Source organism: Muntiacus reevesi, chromosome 2 (genome assembly GCF_963930625.1).
Source record: "Muntiacus reevesi chromosome 2, mMunRee1.1, whole genome shotgun sequence".
Lineage (NCBI taxonomy): Eukaryota > Metazoa > Chordata > Mammalia > Artiodactyla > Cervidae > Muntiacus > Muntiacus reevesi.
This window is the reverse complement of record NC_089250.1, coordinates 238,760,397-238,776,858: the sequence shown is the minus strand read 5'-3', so window position 1 is coordinate 238,776,858 and position 16,462 is coordinate 238,760,397. Positions and strand designations below refer to the sequence as shown.

At 51.7% G+C, this 16,462-nt stretch overlaps 1 protein-coding gene across 1 annotated transcript in view; it reads left to right on the top strand.

The window, feature by feature from the left end:
* CNGB1 (cyclic nucleotide gated channel subunit beta 1) overlaps window positions 1-16,462 on the top strand; it is a 74,049-nt gene that overhangs the window by 47,017 nt on the left and 10,570 nt on the right. Inside the window, exons 20-30 of the mRNA XM_065920510.1 lie at window positions 281-489; window positions 1,534-1,584; window positions 1,844-1,930; window positions 2,340-2,404; window positions 3,240-3,362; window positions 8,748-8,889; window positions 9,652-9,811; window positions 12,242-12,339; window positions 12,434-12,517; window positions 15,484-15,602; window positions 16,173-16,319. Coding sequence (XP_065776582.1) covers window positions 281-489; window positions 1,534-1,584; window positions 1,844-1,930; window positions 2,340-2,404; window positions 3,240-3,362; window positions 8,748-8,889; window positions 9,652-9,811; window positions 12,242-12,339; window positions 12,434-12,517; window positions 15,484-15,602; window positions 16,173-16,319 — 1,285 coding nt within the window. The remainder of the gene's footprint in view (window positions 1-280; window positions 490-1,533; window positions 1,585-1,843; window positions 1,931-2,339; window positions 2,405-3,239; window positions 3,363-8,747; window positions 8,890-9,651; window positions 9,812-12,241; window positions 12,340-12,433; window positions 12,518-15,483; window positions 15,603-16,172; window positions 16,320-16,462) is intronic.

Below are 16,462 nucleotides of genomic sequence, written 5' to 3'. Positions count from 1 at the left end.
CCCCTGGAGAAGGGAATGGCAACCTACTCCAGTATTCTTGCCTGGAGAATCCCATGGACAGAGGAGCCTGGTAGCCTATAGTAGTCTGTGGCGTCCCGAAGAATTGGACACGCCTGAATGACTAACACTTTCACTTTCCCTCAAGAAGGGCCACACTTAGAGCTGGTAAGAAAGTGCAGGCTGATAAGTGGAAATAAGAAAGCCCCATCCCGACGGCACGGCGAGGCGAGGGGCCCTTCTCCGGCCGAGGTTCCAGCACCTTCCCCCCCCGCCCCCGCAGACCTGATGTACATCTTGTGGCTCTTCTTCGTGGTGCTGGCCTGGAACTGGAACTGCTGGCTGATCCCCGTGCGCTGGGCCTTCCCCTATCAGACGCCGAACAACATCCACCTCTGGCTAATGATGGATTACCTGTGCGACCTCGTCTACCTCTTGGACATCACCGTGTTCCAGATGCGCCTGCAGTTTGTCAGAGGCGGGGACATCATTGTGAGTCACAGCCGGGTTTGGGGGGGGTGGCTGGGTGCAGACCCTGCCTCCAGACCCCCTGATGCTGGGACGGACAAGAAGCTAAATGAACTGGGAAATCTCAGGACATCCACTCGTGCCTATTCAACAGCATGGTTGTTTGTTTCACACATCTTTGATACATTCGAATTACACACATCTTTGTTTGTGGGGAAAACGGTTCCTGGACCACCTGATGGAATTAGAGATGAAGAAGTAGTCCAGAGAATGGTCTCTAGAGTAGGCAGACCTGGTTCAAATCTTGGCTGTATGAGAACTAACTCTGTCACTTCTCAGAGCCTCAGTTTCCTCATCTGTAAAATGGGGATAGTAATTGTTCTCACCTCTTACCATTGCTGTGAGGCTCCATGGAGGTGATGTATGCAGAGTGCTCAGCACAGGTAACTGCTGACATTCAACATTTCCTGGGGTGGCGGTGGGGCAGGCTCCTGCAAAAAGTACACTCCTCAGACCAGTTGGGGACTGGACTCCATGGGGAGTCCATGTTCTGGTGCACTTTCTGGGGAGGAAACCAAAATCCTGACTCTCATGTGGCAAAGTCCCCATCTCCTTGTGTAGGTCATTTTTCAAAATTCCATGTGGGTGGAGCTGGGTCTCCTCTGTGTGCAGACAAGTTGAGGTTGAGCTTCTAAAATAATTCACAGGAAGAAGAATTCCCTGGGCAACCTCTTTCCTGGTCTGATCAGAGCAGTGAATAAGGTTGCAAATGATCCAGGTGAGGCTAACGTGCTGAGAGAGTAAGGTCAGCGTCCCTGCTTTCCATCCAAGAAGCCAGAATCAAGCTGAGTGACCTTGGATGACACACCCCCACTCCACCTTGGGGAGCTCGATCTCCCCATCTGTAGGCTTTCACTGGGCTCCGCTGGTCCATTCAGTGGCTTTGCACCCATGGGGCTGTTATTTGGATAGGAAGATGGAAGTTGGGCGGGAATTTACATCACTGCTCTAATGGGGTTGGGGGAAGCTCTCAGGCCATTTCACATTCATTATTCCATTTCATTCCAGACGGACAAAAAGGAGATGCGCAACAATTACCTGAAATCTCAGCGCTTTAAGGTGTGTGCCAGGGGTCTCAGGAGGCTGTGTCTCTGGGGGCCCTGGGTGTTTTGAGGCCAGTGTGACGTGGCTTCCCCCACAGAACCAGCAAGGGCTGGGGCTTGTTGGTGGGATACCTGCTGCCCTAGTTTTAGCCCCTCTGCGGGCATCCTGACCTCGCCTTTCCATTGAAGGTGGAGACCCCCACCACCCACCCCATCCCATAACCCTGGGAATTACACGCTGTTTTATACACTGTGGTGTCCTGCTGGCATTTCAGATGGACATGCTCTGCCTCTTGCCCTTGGACTTACTCTACTTGAAATTCGGTGTGAATCCTCTCCTGCGCTTGCCCCGCTGTTTGAAGGTAAGACGCGTGGGCTTCCCCATCCAAGGCCTCCAGCTCCTCTGGTGCTCTGCACTGGTGCCAGCATCTTGATGCCTGGTCTAAGCAGCACTGGTGAGGCATCAGGAAAGGGTGGCTGCAAGGAATTATGGGAAATTCCTTATGATTGTAAGTGCTTCTTCGCTGTGCTATGTATTAGATATTGTTCTGGAGGCTTTACAAGTGCTTACTGCTCAATTCCATGAGGTGAGGGTTATTAGTACTAGCAACAACTAATGGTGATGCAGGAGTCGGGCCACACGTTCAGATCCATCCTGGCTCCCCCTCCCACTGAGGGGCTGCAGAAAGAACCCTCAGTCCTGGCAGCTGTGGGGAGGGGGTGGGGAGGGGAGGGCAGTGGGCCACCCTGATGCCTTGCTCTTCCTCCCAGTATATGGCCTTCTTTGAGTTTAACAACCGCCTGGAATCCATCCTCAGCAAAGCCTACGTTTACAGGTGAGACCCCCCACACGTGCACACACATGTCCCAGGATATTTGCAGCAAGAACAGAGTAAGACATTCTCTAGCCCATCCCTTCCCCTTTCAGCATCCCCCGACTCCCAGGCCCCCTAGCCACTACCACCCGCCGGAAGCCAGGCCTCTTCCTCATCCTTCTTTGAAGGGATGTTTGTTTTTTAAAGATCCAGGAACGTCCCGTTTCCCGCAATTGTGAGGAGGGCACATGCAGGTTGACATGTGTGGTTCCCCTGCATATCCAGGGAGCTGGGCCTCGATTTGGTTTCAGCTCAGGAAACTGACCCCCCAAACACTCAAACATGGGTGGTGGACTGTAGGGACACAGTGCGCCATCTTGCAGATGCCCGGGCTTGGAACACAACACAAGCCAGGCCACGCTGGAGGACAGGGCTCCTCTTGATATTTCTCAGGGACAGCGCTTCTCAGCATGCATGTCCTTTCTTGGCACCCCCCCTGCCCCTGCCCAATGCATTCCCCCCTCAGCTCCTCCACTTCCCCAGAATTGTCTGCACAGGTAGCTCTGTGCTACTTCTGGGCCCCAGTCTTGACAACTTTCTGTTGGAGCATCACCACTCCTAGCCAGCACAGTCTCAGTAGAGCAGCCAGTAGGCCCCGTAGTATAGCCACCAGTTCCCATGGGCCAAGTGCCCATCGCACCAGGCAGCTGGGCAGGGCCTTGCGGCTCCGACACGGGGATCTCTGCGGGTGCTGGGAAAGGTGAGGACTCGCCTGTTCCCAGCAGTCCCCACCCCTGGGCTGAGATGTCATTGCCAGCTTTTCAACTGCTGCGTTCGTGCCTTCCTCCTTCTGCAGGGTTATCAGGACCACAGCCTACCTGCTCTACAGTTTACATCTGAACTCATGTCTGTATTACTGGGCGTCGGCCTATGAGGGCCTCGGTGCCACTCACTGGGTTTATGACGGCGTGGGAAACAGGTGAGCCGCAGTCTTCCTCCTGTGTCTTAATAATTCGTGTCACCAAGACCCCTAGAGAGGAGTCCCGCTGCCGCCATGTTGCCAGGTCACCTCGTTCCCAAGGAATCAGTGGCAGGCCATAGTGGGCACTTGGTCAGCTGTGGTGACAGAGGCAGAGGCAGAGCTCAGGCCCAAGGGGCTGCGAGTCCCCTCAGGCAGGCCCTGCCTCCCCCTGGGCTGTGCCCGAAGGTGACGCAAAATGCTCTCCATCCAGCTCGTCAACACTTTGACCTCCTCCTTACACTTGCTTCTAGCTGGTGCGAGAACAGGTGATCACCCGCATCCAAGGTAGCTTCTTTTTTTTTTAAAAAAAAAGGTTTGTTTATTTCCTTTGGTAGTGCTGGGTCTTCATTGCTGCACATGGGCTTTCTCTGGTTGTGGTGAGTCAGGGGCTACTTTCTAGTCACCGTGAGCAGGCCTCTCATTGTGCTGGCTTCTCTTGTTTCGGAGCACAGGCTCTAGGCATGCAGGCTTAGTTACTCTGTAGCATGTGGGACTTTCCTGGTTCAGGGATCGAACCCGGGTCCCCTGCATTGGTAGGCAGATTTTTAACCACTGGACCAGCAGGGAAGTCCCAAGGTGGCTTCTTTATAGAGTGAGTGGCTGTTGGTCCAGAATGTCCCCTTCTCAGGCCAAATGCCTCAGTACTCGGCCTCAGTGACCTGTCACCTGAGATGGGCCTGTGGCCTGAGGGGAGCTCACCGAGAGAGGGTCCAGGGGAGCCCAGCAGGCGGGAGGGGGAACCTGACATCCGCTGTTGGGTGCTATGTGTTGGGGGTGGGATCAGGGCCCAACACCCTGACACCACCACTGACCCTGCCCCTGTTCCCCTTGGCTGAACCCACCCACAGCCGTGGTCTAGAGACCATGACTAGACCATTGATTCATTCACTCACTCACTCGTTCATTCATTCATCCCCTCACAAGGGGGCAGAGAGAGGACTCAAAGGCCTTCTGTGCAAAGGGAAGAACAGAAGCTATTCATTAAATCTTGCTCTGTGACTTTGGGTAAGGCCCTTACCCTTTCTGAGACTCAGTTTTCTCATCTATAAAATGGGGGTGGGATCACACAGATTTCTCATGAGAAATAAATAAATTAATGTGTGTAACACATCTAGCCCGTGCCTGGACAGGAGTCAGTGACCCCACTTCCTAGCTATGGTCCTTCTTAAGGGGAAGCCAGCACACTGGGAACCTAACCTAGGTTCCTAACCTAACAAACCCCCCTTGAAATCAGAACTGAATTTTGGGAGCATGCTGACTTCTAAGGAGAAGCTTCCTAACTGTCCTTAAATTCTCAGAGGGGTTCATATGCCACCTGGCTAAGAAGCCATTTCCCAGGACAGGGCCTGGCACCCATCCCAGGCAGGCCTGCAAGGAATGGCAGGTAGAGTGGGGAAGACAGGGCTAGCCTTCTGGGACTTCTTGTGCAGTGGAGAGGCTCACTTTCCTGGCAGCATTACCCTTTCCAAATAAAATCCTAAAGGGAAACCCAAGATATGCAAAAGCACAACCAGTGAAGGAGAATTCCTCTAAAAATCCAATATCATTCATAAAAATAACTTTCAAAATAGTGAGCATTTCTTGAATGCCTGCTATAGTCCAGGGGGCCTAAGGACCTAAGCTCCTATATATTTGGTTTCTTCATCCTGCTTTGCGTTGGCCAGGTCTGGGGCAATATGCAGGGGTCCTCACAGGTCTACTGGCATGGAATACTCAAGAGACCCCTAAGATGTGCCATCCATGCCAGTAGCTGTCTTCTCTAGTCAGGAAGGGCTTCAGCAAAAGCCAGAGCTATATGGATCACTCATCTTGATTCTGCTGGTGGCCCAGCAGCACCCAGCACCCAAGCAGTGCCCAATTCAGTCCCCCTAAAGGGGACTTGATTTTCTTAATTAATTATCAAGAAAATTAGAGATATCGAGGGAACATTTCATGCAAAGATGGGCACAATAAAGGATAGAAATGGTATGGACCTCACAGAAGCACAAGATATTAAGAAGAGGTGGCAAGAATACACAGAAGAACTGTACAAAAAAGATCTTCATGACCCAGATAACCATGATAGTGTCATCACTCACCTAAAACCAGACATCCTAGAATGCAAAGTCAAGTGGTCCTTAGGAAGCATCACTACGAACAAAGCTAGTGGAGGGGATGGAATTCCAGCTGAGCTATTTCAAACCCTAAAAGATGATGCTGTGAAAGTGCTGCACTCAATATGCCAGCAAATTTGGAAAACTCAGCAGTGGCCACAGGACTGGAAAAAGTCAGTTTTCATTTCAAAGAAGGGCAAGGCCAAGAATGTTCAAACTACCTCACAATTGCACTCATCTCACACACTAGCAATGTAATGTTCAAAATTCTCCAAGCCAGGCTTCAACAGTACGTGAACCATGAACTTCCAGATGTTCAAGCTGGATTTAGAAAAGGCAGAAGAACCAGAGATCAAATTGCCAATATCTGTTAGATCACAGAAAAGGCGAGAGAATTCCAGAAAAACTTCTGCTTTATTGATTACGCCAAAGCCTTTGACTGTGTAGGTCACAACAAACTGGAAAATTCTTCAAGAGACGGGAATACCAGACCACCTTACCTGCCTCCTGAGAAATCTGTATGCAGGTCAAGAAGCAATAGTTAGAACCAGACATGGAACAACAGACTGGTTCCAAATTGAGAAAGGAGTACGTCAAAGCTGTATATTGTCACCCTGCTTATTTAACTTACATGCAGAGTACATCATGCAAAATGCTGGGCTGGATGACGCACAAGCTGGAATCAAGATTTCCGGGAGAAATATCAATAAACTCAGATACGCAGATGACACCACCCTTATGGCAGAAAGTGAAGAAGAACTAAAAAGCCTCTTGATGAAAGTGAAAGAGGAAAGTTTAAAAGCTGACTTAAAACTCAACATTCAAAAAACTAAGGTCATGGCATCTGGTTCCATCACTTCATGGCAAATAGATGGGGAAACAATGGAAATAGTGACAGACTTTATTTTCTTGGGCTCCAAAATCACTGCAGATGGTGACTACAGCCATGAAATTAAGACGCTTGCTTCTTGGAGGAAAAACTATGACCAACCTAGACAGCATATTAAAAAGTAGAGACATTCCTTTGCTAACAAAGGTCTGTCTAGTCAAAGCTATGAATTTTCCAGTAGTCATGTATGGATGTGAGAGTTGGACTACAGAGAAAGATGAGCATCAAATAATTGATGCTTTTGAACTGTGGTGTTGGAGAAGACTCTTGAGAGTCTCTTGGGCTGCAAGGAGATAAAACCAGTCAATCCTAAGGGAAACCAGTCTTGAATATTCATTGGAAGGATTGATGTTGAAGCTGAAGCTCCAACACTTTGGCACCTGATTCGAAGAACTGACTCATTGGAAAAGACCCTGATGCTGGGAAAGATTGAAGGTGGGAGGAGAAGGGGAGGACAGAGGACGAGATGGTTGGATGGCATCACCGACTCAATGGACATGAGTTTAAGCAAGCTCCGGGAGTTGGTGATGGACAGGGAAGACTGGCATGCTGCAGTCCATGGGGTCACAAAGAGTTGGACACGACTGAGCCACTGAACCGAACTGAACTGAAAGGCTGCTTAGCACACCCCCTGGTGGCCAGAACTGGTATGATGGGGGATTGACAGGGCAGACCTGTCTTGGGTATGAGATTTTCTTGGACCAAGTGTTAATGAGGGGCTGGGAGGCATAGCGAGAGCCCTGCCCTAGGCCTCACAACTATTCAGAGGCCAAGACCCCCCACTGCCCAACTCCCCCAACACCTCTACTTCTCCACCCATCGCCCAGTACTCATTGCACATTGACATGCCTACCCCCACTAGATACTGAACTTCGTGAGCTCACAGGCCAGTCTATTGTTCTCCACTGCCGGAACCAGTGACAGTGAAGGTGCTGACAGCTGACGCTTCCTGAGGGCCCACCATGGGCAAGGTGCTCTTTTCACCTCACGTCATCCTCATGATTGCCCTGTGAAGGATGGTCTATGGCCATGCCCCTTTCAAAAAAGGACACTGTGGCTTGGCGAGATGGGTTACTTAATGCAGTTAGAAAGTGGCAGGGCTGGGTTTGAGCCCAGGCAGTCCGCTCCAGAGCCCATGATCTAACCATAATACCGCATAAATAGCTGGTGAATGGAGCCCAGGGGAGGACCAGTTTGGGATCAATCTCGGACCAGATGATTGGCCAGTCGGATGATGTTCTCCATTTCCCAGCGAAGCAGGGACCCTGGCAGCATGGATGTATCAGGACATTGGAGACAGGGCAGGCCCTGGGCAGTTCCTGTGCCCTGGTAGGATGATAGAAAGTATAGGAAAGCCTGCTGAGAATGCCCTGAGTTTAGGCCCTGCTGACCTCAACCTTGCTGACCCCTGGAAGGGCATGGTCTGAAGGTCTGAACATAAGCACCTTGGTAATTAAATCCGTTTAAATAGCTATAAAGGTTTTACTTCTGTATCGATTAAGTTACTATAAAAGCTTAGGTTTATTTTTGTAGGACTTAATGGCTAGGAATTAGAACAGTGAAGCTGCTCTGTTGGAATAATGCAAACTTGCAATTATTAATAAACATGCAAACCTTTAAAACTCAAAAAATAGCGAGGGAGGGACTTTTGCTACTTTGTGATGCTTACACAAGCTTGGGCATTTCATATACCTTGTGCCACACAGCAGGACCCCATCGGCCACCTCCCTTCCTGATGGCTCATGCGCCTGTGTCAAGGGGTTACTGATGACAGCTTAGAGAGAAGGTGACACCTGTTTTCCAGCCCCAGCCCTGGAATTTGCCAGCTGGTGACCATGGGTGTTCCCTTTCCTTTGTGGCCCACAGTTTGACTATCTGGTTAGTGGACAGAAGAGGGGGAGGGTCAGAAAAGGTGACCCTCGAGATATCTTCCAATTTTGAGCTTGTTCTTGAACCTCATGATGGGAGAGCAAAGCAGAGACTGTGGACTTTGAAAACATATGGAGGAAAACTGAAGGAGCCCAGGCATCAAGAGCCAGAAAACCCTGGTTTATTCTGCCAAGTCTTCCAAGCAATCTCAGGAAGGCTCAGTTTCCACATCTGTAAATGGGGATGACAGCATGTCTCTACAGGGTCGGGGCAGAGTCATGACCAAACCACACAGCACCTGCAAACATGCTCTGTATGCTGCAGAGGGCTCTGCGGTTGGGAGAGGGTCCCCCTCCCACCTTTTTTTTTTTGCACTCATAAGCTATAAAGCTTTTTCTCTCTTGTACAACGTACATATATTCAAGCCAGATTGCCCAGGATCCACAGGCTGAATCTGTGATGACTGAGGTCCCCTTCCTCTTCTCTCCGCAGTTACATTCGCTGTTACTACTGGGCTGTGAAGACCCTCATCACCATCGGCGGCCTGCCCGACCCCAGGACGCTCTTTGAAATTGTCTTCCAGGGTCTAAACTATTTCACGGGCGTCTTTGCTTTCTCCGTGATGATCGGACAGGTAGCTGGGCCACTAGTCTGTCCTGACCCTCCTACCTGCAGGGCCCCTCTTCCTCCCGCTTCTGCCAGAAACGTCACCATCTGTGCCCGTTCCTTTCAGACCAAGCCGAGGAAAGAGCACTGGGCGGAGAGTCAGGAGCCTGGAGCTCTGGGACCTGCAGGGTGAAGGAGTGGTGATGGAGGTGTAGGTCCCGCTTTCTCTCTGAAGGTTCTTCTCGTTTGAAATGTCAGCCTCTGGGGGTATCTGGAGAGCTGGGCCCAGTGGCTTCCTGCAGAGGCTGAGGATTTGGGCTGTTGGCCTGGAGAGAAGCCCTTGGTGGATTCTAACGCGTGGGGCCCTGGCGTGCGGCTCACCTTGTTGTAGTGCATGAGGCGACCACAGGGGTCCTCAGTGTTACCCTTGAGGGGCTCTGCCCCAAGGAGCAGCGCACCTGCTTCCCATTTCCTCCCGCGGGTGGTCAAAGTGGCCTCTGCGGGGTCACGTTGGTACCAGGATCGGCCCAGCCCAGCGAGACCTGCCCTCCTTGTGTGGCCCCAGAGACCTAAGCCCACCTGAGGGGCCAGCAGCCTCGCTCCTCCACGTCTACGCTGGGTCAGCGAACTCCAAGTGTGGACATGGGTTTCCCTCTCCTGATCTCCTACCAGTCCGGCAAGCGTGCGCGCGGGGGCCTGTGTTACATTAAAGTGCCCACAACCCACGTCCCCGAAGCCCCGCCCCACTCTGACCCAGTGGCTTCCCTGACCACCACCCCCCGACCCCCAGATGAGGGACGTAGTGGGGGCCGCCACCGCGGGACAGACCTACTACCGCAGCTGCATGGACAGCACCGTGAAGTACATGAACTTCTACAAGATCCCCAGGTCCGTGCAGAACCGGGTCAAGACCTGGTACGAATACACCTGGCACTCCCAAGGCATGCTGGGTAAGGCCACGCCCCTCCCCCACCCAGCCCCACCCCAGGGCCCCGCCCTCCTGGGCCCCACCCCCAGGGCCCCGCCCTCCTGGGCCCCGCCCCGGTCCTCTGTCCCCGAGGCCCCGAGCATGGGGTTCTGTCTGGGCTGCGGCCCCAACATGTAAGTGAGATGCCTGGGAAGGCCTTGGGAGGTGCCCAAGCTAGGCCATGAAGAGATCCCCTGAAGACCTGAGGGGCTTGTCTTCTGAATGCCCTCCTGCACCTTGAAATGCATCTTCATTCAAAGATGGAAGTGCAGTTGGAACCAGGAAGGGCAGAAGGCTGTCTCTGTCTCTCTCACCTTTCTTGCTCTCCATATACAAGAAGTCGTTAAGTCGTGTCTGACTCTTTTGTGACCCCATGGACTGTAGCCTGCCAGGTTCCTCCATCTGTGGGATTTTTCAGGCAAGAATAGTGGAATGTGTTACCATTTCCTTCTCCAGGGCATCTTCCTGACCCAGGGTTTGAACCCAGGTCTCCTGCATTGCAGGTAGATTCTTTACCACTGAGCCATCAGAGAAGCCCTGTATACATATACATCCATACATATAATATATATTTTATAAATTTTTAAAAATTTCTTTGCAGATCCTTTTCCATTATAGCTTATTACAATGTATTTTATAATTTTTTGTCATGCCTTATTTCTGAAATTGGTGAAAACAACACATGTTCATTCACTATGGTTCAGCTTTCTTGTTAGTGATGAGGTATGCTCAGTAATTCTTGCAAAGTGGGAGAATCTTATCCGTAAATTGTTTCCAAATATAGTGAAGTTCTTACAGATTCTGAATGGAATCCTTAAGGAAATTTGACATGCTAATTATATGTTAATTGACCCCCCACCCCCCATCCCCGCCTGTTTCCTTTTTATCTTTATGCTAAGTTGCTTCAGTCGTGTTGGACTCTTTGTGAATCTATGGATTACAGCCCTCCAGGCTCCTCTGTCAATGGGACTCTCCAGGCAAAAATACTGGAGTGGGTTGCCATGCCCTCCTCCAGGAGATCTTCTTGATCGAGGGATCGAACCTGCATCTTTTGTGTCTTCTGCATCGGCAGGGGAATTTCTTTACCACTGACACCACCTGAGTTAGTAATTTTGTTTTTGTGCTTCCCAGGTGGCCCTAGTATGAAAGCATCTGTCTGTATGCTTTCCACTTAAATTTACAGTATTCTTGCCTGTAAAATCCCATGGACAGAGGAGCCTGGTGGGCTACAGTCCACGGGGTCACAAAGAGTCAGGTACAATTGAGCGCACATACACAGATTTTTGTTTTCAGAGCCTAGGCGTCATTTTGGAAGGCTCTCAAAAGCTTATGGACCACTGGCACAGTGCCCTAAGAGTCCCCCAAGGCCCTCAGCAAAATGAAAGGGCTCCCCTTCACCTCCACGGGGTTCAGTCTAGTCTCAAAGAAACCACACTTGAGGCCCACAGTCTCCTGAGCTGGGGTTGTTGGCAAGTCTGTGGACAGTGCACTTAACCATAGCTTCCAAGGCATGTTCACTTCCACTGCCTTATTCCATCCCAGTAACAGCCTTGTGACTTCAATATCGTTGGGCCTTTTCACAGGGGCACATGGTAAGGACCAGAGAGGGCTCTGACCTGCCCAGGGTTGCACAGGACCCAGCACTGGAGCCCTAAGCTGTACAGTGGGCAGAGCATGGGACTGGGGTCCCGGGTGCATCTCTGTCTCCAGTTACCAACCTTTACTCTGTGCCAGGCTCTGCGCTGTGTACCATGGACACCATGGTGGACAGACATCCTGCTCTCACAGGGTAGGTTCTGAAGTCACCGGGCCCGAGTGGGGCCCTGATTCCATCCCCCAGGCTGTGTGGCTGTGGGCAAGTCACTGCCCTCCTGAGTTGTCCTTCCTTTGTCTGTGAGGTGGGTTTTAGTAGTGGGCACCTCTTGGGCTGCTGCGAGAAGTTAATGAAATCATCCTGGTAAAGCACTCTGTAAAACAGTGCTTGGCACATAGTACATCCTCCACGTACTTTAGTTCTTGCAAATGCCATTCTTATAATGTAAGTGGAGAAGACAGACCGTCAGTGAACAACTGCAGTAAATGGTGTGATACGTGCTATGGGACAGGGACTGATAATATAGTAGCTGGGTGGGAGGATATCAAGGGAAGGCTTCCTGGAGGAGGTGACATGAGTGCTGGGTTCTGAAGCATGAGTAGGGATTAGCCAGGAAAGCAGAGGGGGTTGTTCCCAGCAGAGGGAACAGCCTGGGCAAAGGCCTGGAGGCAGAGAGCATACCCTCCCAATCTGGAGTGATTCCGAGTACTAGAGGAATGGCACATCCGGGGGCCCAGCCAGTGCAGTGTGGACCTGGCGCTGTGTGTGTGAAGGAGGGGCCTGGCCGTGCCTCTGACCCTTGCAGGGTCTCATTCTCAGATGAGTCAGAGCTGATGGTGCAGCTTCCGGACAAGATGCGGCTGGACCTGGCCATCGACGTGAACTATGACATCGTCAGCAAAGTGGCTCTCTTCCAGGTACGGCCTGCCCAGTGCCCCACCCTCAGGACTCTGGAAGGCCCCGAGCCCACGCCTTCCTCTAACTGGCTCCTTCCCCTCCTCTCGGGGCCAGGGCTGTGACCGGCAGATGATCTTTGACATGCTGAAGAGGCTGCGCTCTGTCGTCTACCTGCCCAATGACTACGTGTGCAAGAAGGTGAGTGGCCGGGGCGGCCGCAAGGCAGTCTGGGATTCACAGCCCCCGCCCATTGGAGCTGGGCTGGAGGGGGCCCCTGGGAAGGTGGTGAGGTTTGCAGGTGCGGGCAGAGCGGAATTGCTGGGAGGGGAGGCAGGTGGCAAGCTGACCCCAGGGCTCCCGGCTTGCTTGGCAGGAGGAGCTCCGGGCACAAGCTCAGGTGTGTCTCAGCCTGGCTCCCTCCTCATGGAACCATGGGGACCAGGATGAGGAACCCACTTTACAGAAGAGGAAAGTGAGGAGCCACAAGAGGGTCAGGGTCTTGACTGTGTACATGGAACTGCTTCCAGGGTCTTGGTCTTCCTGTCAGGAAAATAGGGCTGGACAAGGGGAGGGAGAGGTCAGAGGTTGCAAACTGATGGTCCCGGCCAAGGAGCCAGCCCACAATGTTTCATGGATTGTTTCCTTCCCGCACACCCGGTTTAATCTAAAAGTGAAGTTTTGAATTAGTCTCCAACCTGTAAAAAACGGGAAGGTTTCTGGAATTCCCTGGTGGTCCAGTGGTTAGCATGTGGTATTTCCACTGCCATGACCCAGGTTCAATCCTTGGTTAGGGAACTAGGATCCTGTCAGCTATGCAGTACAGCCAAAAAAAAAAAAAAAAAAGGAAGGTTTCACATAAAAATCCAGATTTCTGGCTGAAAACAGAAAATTGGCCAGCACTGAGCCCCACTTTCCTAAATAGCAAGAGTCCTCTGCAGTGGAGAAGAGAATGGCTCTGAAGAGCTGCCCCATGTCCCACCACTCCCGACTGCCTTATTGGCTTGCTTCTCTCCTTTCCATCACCCACCTGATCCTGGGAACCATATGGATTTGCATCCCAGTGCTAGACAGTCTCTAAGGCCCCTTCTTCTCCCGTTTTTTGGGATTTAAGGTGAGACTGAGGTCACTTGGTGACTGAGTGGTCAGGATGGGGGAGCAGGAACCAGATTTCAGAGCTGTTAATAAGGCTTAGTGTGTGAACGGGGGTGGAAATATTGCCCAAGAACCCCCTGTAAGGCTCAGAAACCCCCAGCCCCAGAAGGGCCCCGACTCCAAGTTGTATGCTGCACAACAGCATACAATTGGAAGCAAAGAGCTGAAGGAAGAGGGACACGGATGCTGTCAATGGCTGAGAATTCAAAGCTGCAGCCTTCGAGGCCAGGAGAGGTTTGGGAGCAATAGTGATTTGTCTGACACTGGGGCCACTTCCTCGCTGTGCAGCCTTGGGGAAGTGGCTTGCCCTCTCTGAATCTGACTCTTTTCATAGGTAAAGTAGGGATATTAATAGTATCTCCCTCATGGGGTGGTTGTGAGAATTAAAACATATGAGCATATGGAGTCTGGCACCATGGCCAGCAGAGTTGGTGCCATTGCTGTAGCTAGTATCCTTGTGGGTAATGTAGACTTGACTTTGGATAATAAAGAGTGAATCAGATTGTTGGGGAGTTTGCTGCGGAAGCCGAACACTTGGTGAACATGTGTGAATGGCGCCCTCTGCTGACAGGCTTTGTTCTGGGACAGTCTTGCTGAGACACACCCACTAGGCCACCCCTGGGCTGCTTAGTGAGATGAGGGTGAGTGCTTTAGACACCTCACATTTCAGTCCATTGTCAAATTGGACTCTGAAACAGGGGAAGGCGACTTTATTTTTTTTTTTTTTGTTAAGAAGGCCATGCATGTGTGAGATGCCCAAGAAACATTTGTCAAATGAATCAAAAGCAAAAGCCCCTTACCTGTCCTTGGTCTGTCTGTCCTTAAACACGCCAGGTATGACCAATAGGTAGCTGGCCAGGGTGCCGGCCTGTGAGGGCATGAGGATTAGGAGGTGGTTGGCAGACTGGCTATTTCTGATTGTAGTCTGAAGCAAGTCATTCATTCATTCGTCTGGTTTAATTTGGGAGTAAGACCAAATTGTATCAGTCTGCTAGGGCTGCCATAACAAAGTACCACAAACACAATGGCTTAAAGGACAGAAACGCATTGACTCACAATTCTGGAGGCCAGAAGTCCAAGGTCCAAGCGTCAGTGGAGTAGGTGCCTCCTGAGAACAGTGAGCGAAGGATCTGCTCCAGGCTTCTCTCCTTGACTTGTACCTGACTGTCTCCTCCCTGTGTCTCTTCACACCACCTTCCCTGTACACCTGACTTTGTACCCAAAGGCCCCTTTATAAGGACACCAGTCCTATTGGGTTAGGGGCTCCCCCAACTCCAGCATGACCTCATCTCCACTTAATTCTTTACATCTCTGATGATCCTTTTTCCAGATAAGGTCACATTCTGAGGAGCTGGGTGCTAGGACTGCAACATATGAATTTGCAGGGCACTTAGTTCAACTCATAACAGCCATGAGCGCTGGATGGCCTGGGTTCAAATCCCGGCTCTGCCTTGCTGAACTCTGTGACCTTGGGCCGAGTTCCCACCGCAGAGGGCTGTTGAGGACTCAGTGGTCCCAGCCACATAAAGCATGTAGAGCAGCACCTGGCACAGAGAAGTGATAGATAAGTGCTGGCCATTCTCATTCATGCTGTCATTCCCACGTCGGTTAGCAAATGCCTCCCAAGCAACTGATAGGATGTGGGGGAGTCACAGGTATCAGCCGATTGTGTGAACCGTGTGGGCTTTTCCATGCCTCGGGACCCTCATGGTATGCACAGTTGGGAATCTGCCAAATCAAAATACTCCTACACCTGGGCCTCCTTATCTAGCACTTTCCATCATACCGCTAAGTCCCTACCATAATCCTGCCAGTTAGGCAGGCTGGCAGGGTGGGGGTGGTCACTCTCCCCAGTCCACAGATGGAGAGACTGAGGCCCCCGAGGGGAACCACATGTCAAGCCAGCGGAAGGGCTGGTCCCCCATGCTGTGCCACCAGCATCCGGTCCCAGCCCCGCTACTTCTGTGGTCGCCTTTGGTGATGACAGGGGGACCGCCCCTTCTCTGTTTCAGGGGGAGATAGGCCGGGAAATGTACATCATCCAGGCGGGGCAGGTGCAGGTCTTGGGTGGCCCGGATGGGAAATCCGTGCTGGTGACGCTGAAGGCTGGATCTGTGTTCGGAGAAATAAGGTCAGAGCGGGGTGAGACGAGGGGACCCAGGCAAAGGCTGGGGAAGGGGGTGTGACCCGTGGTCGGGGACCACATCCTCAAGGGCCCTGTGGTGGGTTTGAGGAAACCACGGCGCGGGCTGTACCGGTACTTGCTGACATGTGAGAGAGGTGGGACTGATACTGACCAGGGTGTGGAAATTGATGGGAGGTCAGAGAAGAAATTCAGGCAAGGCTTTGTTGGGGCCCTGGTCACACAGGAGGGAGAAAGAATGAGCAAAAGTTTGCCTTGCTCACTTGCACCCTAAGGTGGGGTGGGGGGGGGTAAGCTGGTTTCTTATATGGGCTCAAGGCAGGGGTGTGTTCAGGGGTTGGGCCAGAGGGGTGGCTAGGGTGTCAAGGAGCAGACGTTTGTCCAGGTGCAAGCGTTGCAGCCCTGCAGTAAAGGGCCCCGGGTCCCAGCCTGTCTCAGGCCCAGCTCTCACCCACCTGAGGCCATCATGGTGCTCCAGGCAGGGGTGAAAATGAAGATGCTGATTTGATCAAAACCACAGCCTTGAAGGGCCTCACCTCCCTCTTGTCTCTGCCCCAGCTTGCTGGCTGTTGGGGGCGGGAACCGGCGCACAGCTAACGTGGTGGCCCATGGGTTTACCAACCTCTTCATTCTGGATAAGAAGGACCTGAATGAAATTCTGGTGCATTATCCTGAGTCTCAGAAGTTGCTCCGCAAGAAGGCCAGGTACATTTTTTTTTAATAAAAAAAATCCATATAGACTTTAATGTGCGTTTTTCTTAAGGACTCAGATTTTCTTTTACATAACTGTAGTACCTTTCTAAAAACTAGGAAATTAGAGATTGAAACAATACTGTTATCTCACCTCT